At 39.5% G+C, this 9,744-nt stretch overlaps 1 protein-coding gene across 1 annotated transcript; it reads left to right on the top strand.

The window, feature by feature from the left end:
• Positions 1–768: 768 nt before the first annotated feature.
• On the top strand, positions 769–1,722 carry LOC110289344 (olfactory receptor 4F15-like). Its single transcript, XM_021155508.1, has one exon. The coding sequence runs from the start codon at positions 769–771 to the stop codon at positions 1,720–1,722; it is 954 nt and encodes a 317-aa protein (XP_021011167.1).
• The last annotated feature ends 8,022 nt before the right edge of the window (positions 1,723–9,744 follow it).

Genomic DNA, 9,744 nt, shown 5'->3' with positions numbered 1-9,744 from the left:
CTTTAATCTTCTCCTCTCCTTCCCATTCCCTCCCTTCCCCTCCCCTTCCCTTCCCTCTCCTGTCCTCTTCTCTTTTCTCTTCTCCTCTCCTCTCTTTCTTTTCTTCTCTTCCCTTCCCACCTTGCAATCTGTGCACTTCTCTTTTTGTTTTGTATTGCTGAGGAATAAGCCCATGGTTTTATATATGGTAGACAAATGGAGATTCATTGTGCTATATCCAGTCTGTACTTAAACATTTGAAAACACTCCATTTTTTGGTAATATACATATTGATTTTCTCACTAACAGTTTATCATGGTACCCTCTATAAAAAGATTTATTTCTAAAGATTTTTTTTGAGTATTTGTATGTATATGTCATATGTGGACATGTGCCTGTGGAGGCCAGACAAAAGTATTAGATCCTCTGAACCTGGAATTACAGGTAGCTATAAGCTGCTCAACATGCATGCTGGCAACCAAACCTGGGTCCAGAGGAAGAGAGCAAGTGCTCCTAACAGCTGGACCATCTTTCTGGCCCCTGATATCATCTCTTTAGAGACATTCAACCATGTGATCTTCTTATTTTATGTTTACAAATATCTCTTCACATGTGTGAAGTCCTAGTTCAGTATGACTTTTGTCTGTAACCATCTTATTATTGCTTATGTTGAAGTAAAAATAGGCTTTCATAATTTGGAGATTCTCCTATTCTACTAACACAACTGAAATTTACAGTTTTTCTCATTTCCTCCTTCAGATAGCACTGCCCATAAAGCCAAAGGAAGGCATGAATCAGTCTGTGGTGTCAGAGTTTGTATTCCTGGGACTCACCAATTCTTGGAATATTCAACTATTCCTTTTTGTCTTCTCCTCCATATTTTATGTGGCAAGCATGATGGGAAACTCACTGATTGTGTTCACTGTTGTTTCAGACTCTCACTTACACTCTCCTATGTACTTTTTGTTGGCTAACCTCTCTTTTATTGACTTGGGTATTTCTTCTGTTACTTCTCCCAAGATGATTTGTGACCTGTTCAGAAAGCATAAAGTCATCTCTTTTAGAGGTTGTGTTACTCAAATCTTCTTCATCCATGTCATTGGTGGTGTGGAAATGGTTTTGCTCATAGCCATGGCCTTTGACAGATATGTGGCCATATGTAAACCTCTCCATTACCTGACCATTATGAGCCCAAGGGTGTGCATCTTGTTTTCAGTGGCCTCCTGGGTAGTTGGCTTTATGCATTCTCTGGTTCAACTGGCTTTTGTAGTAAACTTGCCATTCTGTGGACCTAATGTGTTGGACAGCTTCTACTGTGACTTTCCCAGGTTCATCAAACTTGCTTGCACAGATACATACAAATTGGAATTACTGGTCTCAATCAATAGTGGATTCATGTCTGTGGGCTCCTTCTTCATACTGATCATTTCCTATATTGTCATCATTTTTACTGTTCAGAAACACTCTTCAAGTGGCTCCTCCAAGGCTCTGTCTACACTTTCAGCTCATGTTACTGTGGTGGTCTTATTCTTTGGTCCTGTGATGTTTTTCTATACATGGCCTTCTTCTTACACACACCTGGATAAGTTTCTGGCCATATTTGATGCAATTGTCACACCCTTTCTGAACCCAGTTATCTATACATTGAGGAATCAAGAAATGAAAATAGCAATGATGAGAGTATTCAGTAAGCTAATGGGTTATAGGCAAATTTTTAAACACTTGAACTTTGAGCAACCTTAACTGAGCATAGAAGTTTATTGTTAACCAATTTCTGAGAAAAGTATTTCTTTGTGTATTTTGATATACTTATTTATACTCATATATTACACACTCACACACACACACATGCTATTTTGTCTTATACTTACTAAGAAGGGACATTATCTTATGAATGTGAGCCCAAATGTGCACATATTTCAAATATATTTCAAATATAATAAAACTCAATTCCTAAGGAATAATAACTACATGAAGTAAATTCTTAGACTTAAGGAAGATGGATGTTTATTTTAAGAAATTCAGAATAGAAAGCACCTCTCTCCTTTAAAAATATTTATTTCTATTTTGATTATTTTTGTATATATGTGTCTTTGTGTATGTAAGTTCAGGTCTCTCCGCAAATTTGGAGAGGGCATTGAATATGCTGAAGATGGAGTTACAGGTTGTTTTGAACCATCTGACTTAGATTCTGGGAACCAATCTTGGGTCTTCTGAAAGGGTAGTAATGCCCTTAAAAGCTGAACGATCTTTCCAGACTCTGTCTGCTTTTGCATATAACTGTTTATGATAAGCAGAGGCTTTTTGCTACATTTCATAGAGCATTTATACACCTTGAACATACTCTCTCTTTCCCTTTTGAATTTTTACAGCTATGGGAGGAGGTTAGAATTTTTGAGTGTACATAAGAGTCTAACATATACATTTGCTTGGGTAGAAATTGTGTGAGCTATGTTTGTAACAGCAAGAGGGTGCCAAGGAAATGGGATTTTTTTCTGCTGATTATAGTAGACTACTCCAAGACATTCAATACCCTTTACCTTTTCTTCCAATTTCCTCTTCTTTATTTATTTTGTGTTCCCATATCACTCCAAAAGAAGGCTGCCATTTGGATAGTCAAATACTCTCATTTTATTTTTTAATGTAGTGTCAGTGTCTTAGTCAGGGTTTCTATTCCTGCACAAACATCATGACCAAGAAACAAGTTGGGGAGGAAAGGGTTTATTCAGCTTACATTTCCACATTGCTTTTCATCACTGAAAGAAGTCAGGACTGGAACTCAAGCAGGTCAGGGAGCAAGAGCTAATGCAGAGGGCATGGAGGGATGTTCTTTANTGGCTTGCTTCCCCTGGCTTGCTCAGCCTGCTCTCTTATAGACCCAAGACTACCAGCGCAGAGATGGTCCNACCCACAAGGGGCCTTTCCCCCTTGATCACTAATCGAGAAAATGGCTTACAGTTGGATCTCATGGTGGCATTTCCTCAACTGAAGCTCCTTTGTCTGTGATAACTCCAGCTGTGTCAAGTTGACACAAAACTAGCCAGTACAGTCAGAAACAAAATGCTTAATATACATCTCTAGTGGTATGCTCATATTCTACAAGTTTATAGGACCACTATTATTCTCAAAGTTTATGTCCTGGTCTTCAATCTCTACCTTTAGTTCCCACATGTCCCAAGTAAGTTGAAAATGTATCTTACTAATAAAAACCACAGGCATTGCCTAAGTTGGAAACACAGACAAATACAGTCTTCCTGGTCTCTTCTTCATGTTCCTCTCCTCTTTCATAATTTAAGATCTAAAGTTACAGGTCCAGAGTGATATTCAGTAATAACAGATATTCGACTTTCTTAATGGCACTCAGATTTCATAAATTCTAATTCCATTAAGGAATTTCTTATTGTATGCTATTTAGAGTAGTTTATCAAATATTCTCTCATGAATCCATGAGTATACAGACACATCTCTCCATTCTCTTCATTTGTGCATTTAGAAAATGCCTTATCAATTCATATATATCTGAATCATACTATCTGCCTTGGGCACCAAGTTCACAGCAAATGAAGTGTGAAAATGAGTTTGTAACAGAACTTAGTATTCTATCCATACATTTTACAATTTATAGACAGCCAACTTAATAGATTAATGGAACACTCCTTAAGGTTATTGTTATTATTGTTATATTGCTCAGTGATGCATCATCTTCACAGTTATTTGGTGGTTATTTGCAAATGCATGAAAATTCTGTGTTAAGTCAGCTTCCCCCACCCAGATCTTACTGTCATAACTTCATGCCTGTCACCTGACAACTACATGCTCAGTGTACTTCCCCTAGGTAGCATTCCCATTCTGACTTTGACACCAAGCTTTTCCACCAAACCTCTATGTGCAGGACTTGGTGAACCTTCCACAGTCTTTTGAGGGCCATAAGTGAGAATCTCTTTCTGTTTTTTATTAGATATTTTCTTTATTTACATTTCAAATGTTATCTCCTTTTTCTGTTTCCCCTCTGAAAACTCCCCTTTCCCAGCCCCCATCCCCCTGCTCACTAACATACCCACTCCTGCTTCCCTGCCCTGGAATTCCCCTACACTGGGCATCAAGCCTTCACAGGACCAAGGGCCTCTGCTCTCATTGATGTCCCACAAGGTCATACTCTGCTACATATGGGGCTGGAGTCATGAGTCCCTTCATGTGTAATCTTTGGTTGGTGGTTTAGTCCCTGGGATCTCTGAGGTTTCTGGTGGGTTCATATTGTTGTTCCTCCTATGGGGCTGCAAGCTCCTTCAGCTCCTTGGGTCCTTTCTCTAGCACCTCCATTGGGGACCCTGTGTTCAGTTCAATGGTTGTCTTTGAGCATCCACTTGTGTATTTGTCAGGCACTGAAAGAGCCTCTCAGGAGACAGCTATATCAGGCTCCTGTCAGCAAATACTTGTTAGCATCCACAATAGTGTCTGGGTTTAGTAACTCTATATGGGATGGATCCCCAGGTGGGACAGTTTCGGGATGGCTTTTCCTTCAGTTTCTCCTCTACACTTTGTATCTCCTCCTATGGATATTTTGATCCCCCTTCTAAGAAGGACTCTCTTAACTCTACAGAAGAATCTCTTAACTCTACAGAAGACCTGTTCTAGCACTCAGTAGCTGCACCTATTTCTAAATGAACAGACATCACTTCTTATACCTCATTTGCACATCTATACTGAGCTGCTCAAAGACTGAATCCAGGTCACTGTTTACCTGTGCTTAATCTTTTTAAGTTTGGGTAATAGCAGAGCTTCAAACACCCATTCAATTAAGGTAGGACCAGCTACCCACACCAAGGAACGCTGCTGAAGACCTATTTCCAGATGCCTTGGTTCCATCACAAAGCCCAAACACTAGTAACTAAGACAATATGTCCCCTGTTGCTACATCCACTCCAGTGGTGACTCGAATGACAGGCCTAGAAACCTGGATGCAGTCCGGAGGCAAAAAGTTCTCGGAAACTTAGTTTCCTGGAACCGTGGCATCCTGTCCCATTGTTAGTCGGGTGTATGGATCTGTGTGCTTTCTTTCAATATTGTTTTATTATAAGTGCCTTTAAGGATTGATTTTGACATATAGCTAAGTTAGATTAGCCTCCACCAGTGTTCCAATGTCCTAGGCAGTCCTTGAGCAGACCCTGGTCTTGGAATTCAGTAAGAATGTTACCTATTCAGTAACATTCAGAATTACCTCTAGTATTATAAGGGAGACAGTGAACAAAATCAGACATTACAATGTACTTGAATAGAGCTAGTAATCTCAGGGCTAGTCTACTTAGTAATTACTTAGAACAATAGCCAAGTCACTCCCATACACAGGAATTTACAATGGCCTAGGAAGAAGGTGGGTTATGGTTTAAGGAGGAACTAAAGTATTATTCATGAAAGGGTTGTAGAATGGAATTCCCCCAGTGCATGGTTTTCACTAGGCCCAGAGGAATAGCATAATCAGGTATTTACTAAAGGACCCCTGGCGGAGGGTTTAACAATAGACTAGCATTGCATCAGACCATTCACCTGGCTTCTGTGTTTAACTGATCTTAATTAAGGGCTGTTCCTATCTCAGTTGTAAACACTGCCTGGCTCCGCCTAGCTTTTTATGTATGCATTTTCTTTATTTTGTGCAAAGAACCATTATGGATGTACCTTGGCGGATGTATTCACCTAGCTTTCTTATTTTTCTTCTGTATTATAAGACTGGTGCTCACTTTGAGAAATTACAGTCAGATACCACACTCCCTTGTGTTCGTGTCTGTTTGTCACCCTTTTCGTGCTGACTCCTATCCACCTGTCTGGAGCTCTCATTTCTCCCGCGGATTGAGGGGGGCCGACTGAGGCCGGTCCGGGGGCCCCCTGTTGCATGTAATTTTAAAAAAATGCACACTTGCTCCAGCTAGGCTCTGGAATCAGCAACCTTAACGCTGGCTAGTCAGCCCCCATGGCTAGCTAAGGCTGTCCTGAGATCCCTGCTATGCTCTGACCACAGCCACTGCTTGTATTCACAAGAGCTCCGCCCTCTCCTCCTTGCCAGATGCCAGCAATAGCTGTTTCACATAGCTCCCACAGCTGGCTTGCTAAGCCACCCAACACCCACCCATCCTGAGAACTCCTGGAGTTATTGCTTGCATTCTACTGACCCACGACACTGGCGGAGCCAACCGCCAATGACCGCTCCTCAGTTATGCCCTCTCTCTTGCCCACCTGAATCACTGTGGATGGAAAACACCAGGCAATCTTAATATTTCAAAATCAGACAAATCACACAACCACTGGCTTGGAATCTATTGTCCTAAACTGATTACCTATTCTATATTAGAATTCATCCAGTGATGGAGGCTGCCACCAGATCTAATAGCCCCAGGTTTACATGGTGTCCACCCTCTCAGTCCCACAGCTGGCCGAAGAAGCTCTTTCTCAATCTTGTCTCCTCCTCTTCCTCCTGGGATCCAGAAAATCTGCCTCTATCTCTTCACCCAGTGATTGGCTTCTGCAGTCTTTATTTACCCAATCAAACAATTAGTAGATCTCCCCCTATAGTTCTCTATAAAAATTTCCTCCTATAGTGATCAATATTCCCTTAGTTAAGCACCTTAGATGATGCACAAGTGAATGATTTCAGAATATCTATAATAAAAATATTTGATAGCTCAGAGCATAAACAAATTGTGGGATGAAGGCAGATAATACAGACAAAAATGAAATGAAAATAATTCAAGACATGAAAATAGAAATTAATAATGAGAATTTTTGAAGAAATGTCAAGAAGAAACAAAATTTGAAGTAAAAAAAAAATGTATGTCAAATAAAAAGCTAAATGGAAAGCCTCACCAGTTGATTGTATCTTGGAAAAGAATATCAGGTCTCAAAGATGAGCTACAGAAACTGATCACTTGGTCAAAGACAGTATTAAATCTGGAAAAACCATCATAAAGGTAAACGCAAAACTTTCCACAAGAATAACAGATTTAAGGAATTTATGAACACAAGGCAGGTCTATAGATGACATTGGAAGGGACACTTAAATTTGAAGACAAGGTTAAACAAACCCATCAGGGCACATGAGATATATAAATAACAGTCAATCAAAAAAATCTGAGAAAAAATACCACAGGACAACAAAATTATAGGAATTAATACATTTTCAGTAATTACTCCTTTTATTAATGTCATGACTTATCCAATTATCCTGTCACACTAACAGGTTGGGTAAGAAATGAGGATCCACCTTTGTACTGCCTCTGAGAGCGCATCTCAACATTAATGACAGACACCACCTCAGGATGAAAGGATTAAAAAAAGGTATTCTTAGTAGAGGGAAATAAGATACAAGCAGGTATAACTATTGTTGCACCTGAGGAAACAGATTTAAAATAAAAAACTAGTTAAAGAGATAAGAAAGGTCACTTCATATTCATTAAAGGAAAAAATACCTAAGAGACTATTCCAACTCTAAATTTATACAGACTGAATACAGGAACACACACTTTCTCTCTCTCTAAAGTTGCTTTTTTAAAAAATTAGATATTTTCTTTATTTACATTTCAAATGTTATCCCCTTTCCTGGTTTTCCCTCCAAAACCCCTCCCCTACCTTCTCCCCCTCCCCCTGCTCACCATCCCACCCATTCCTGCTTCCTGGCCCTGGCATTACCCCACACGGGGACATAGAGACTTCTCAGAACCAAGGGCCTCTCCTCCCATTGATGTCTGACTAGGCCATCCTCCACTATATATGTAGCTGGAGCCATGAATCCCACCATGTATACTCTTTGGTTGATGGTTTAGTCCCTGGGAACTCTGGGGATACTGGTTAGGAACATATTGTTAGGAACACACACTTTCATAAAAGAAATATTATTATCCCTAAAACCACAAGTCAACCACAAAATAGTGATAATGGGTGACTTCAATAGCCCCTGACACATATACAGCAGAGAACTGCCTGGTCTGATCTCAGTGAGAGAAGATGTACTTAACCCTTGAGAAACTTGAGGCCTCAGGGAGTGAGGAGTTCTGGTGGGCTGGGGGAGAGGGGAGTCCTTTTAGAGATGGGGGAGGGAGAATGTGATGGGAAAGGGGACAGTGACTGGACTGTGAAAAAAGATTAAAGAATAATAATAATAATGAAAAACAAAATAAATTAAAAAGTAATAATCTATCAATAAGTAGATCATCAGGGCAAAACAAAACAATACAGCAACAACAATAACAAACTAAACAGAATAACTGAAGTTAAATGAGATCATTATAAACCAAATAGACATTTACAGAGCAGACTTATACAGATAACCATGAACCTTCACAAATCTTTCCAACTCCTTCTAGAAGAATTTCATTATAAAAATTTCACCTCTCAGACATCTTAGAAAAACATCTTGAAGAACAATGATATGTTGGATGGAATATACACACAGAGAACACATCCTGTGAGTGCAGTTATAGGCACTGGGGTAAATAGATAATACTTTTTATCTCCTCAGAAAAAGGCACACTGTATGGTTGCAAAAGAGGGGATGGATACAGGAATAGAATTTATACCTTTTTTAGCTTAGAAAGAAAAGAAAGGAGAAATTTATTCTTTGACCATTTGAGCGTGATGTCTACATCTGTTGTTAAAGAGTAATGAAGTATGTAATTTTTTTTCAGTTTGTTTCCTGATATTTCAGTACCATGTAACATAGAACCTATTTATATATTTGGACAAAACTTTTACCACAGGGAGATTTTGTGTAGAAACCCCCCCCCTTTTTTTTTCATCGAGTGGAGCAAGTTAAATAAGTTTCTTGAATGCATCTAAAAGGGTGGCCATGAAAAGAATTTAAAACTTACCGCAGTCAAATATTGGATGGGGTTTGGGAACACATATGGAAGAGTTGGGGGAAGGATTGAGGGCCTTGAAGGGGATAAAAACTCCAAGAGATACTTGGGGACTCTCAGAGATTGAACCACCAACAAAGAGCATACACGGGCTGTAAGGTATGCTTTCATGTGGGTCCTGAACAACTGGAGTGGGAGACTACCCCTAAAGCTGTTACTTGTCTGTGGAAGTACACTCTTCTAGCTGGGCTGCTTTGTCTGACCTCAGTGGAAGAGGATTACACCTATCCCAGTAGAGACTTGATGTGCCAGTGTTGGGGATAAGCAGAGGGACCTCCACCCTATTCCAACTCTAAATTTATACAGGAGGAGAAGGAGAAAGCAGGATGGGGGAAGGGATTATGGGAGGAGGGACCAAAGGGGGCAGCAATTGAGATATAATGTGAATAAATAAAAAGAAAAGAATTATTGGCTCATGCTTTATTAGCTATATAACCTTGTTTAGTTATATAATAAACCATCCTGATATGATACTATTTCATATTCTCACACATGATCAGCAGGGATTTTGAGGATATTGGTTTTATGTGAACAATTATGTTAGTTCATTCTGTACTGGCAACATGCTAATTAGATCTTATGAATAAGGAATAGAATGTGTACTAAATTGTTCAGTAAGACACATGTATGCCTGACTACAGAATATGAATCATACCTCTTATGTGGGCAACATGATATTCCAGAATATCAACTCTAAATTTTTTTTTAATTTTTAATATTTTTATTACATATTTTCCTCAGTTACATTTCCAATGCTATCCCAAAAGTCCCCTATAGCGCCCCCCACTTCCCTACCCACCCATTCCCATTCTTTTGGCCCTGGCATTCCCCTATATTGGGGCATATAAAGTTTGCAAGTCCA

This window comes from Mus caroli, chromosome 2 (assembly GCF_900094665.2).
Source record: "Mus caroli chromosome 2, CAROLI_EIJ_v1.1, whole genome shotgun sequence".
NCBI classification, from domain to species: Eukaryota; Metazoa; Chordata; class Mammalia; order Rodentia; family Muridae; genus Mus; species Mus caroli.
The sequence above is the reverse complement of the archived record's forward strand: the minus strand, read 5'-3'. Positions and strand labels throughout refer to the sequence as shown.

Bases quoted from the DNA above. Each gene is read 5' to 3' on its own strand.
- LOC110289344 (XM_021155508.1), top strand. From the start codon at position 769: ATGAATCAGTCTGTGGTGTCAGAGTTTGTATTCCTGGGACTCACCAAT.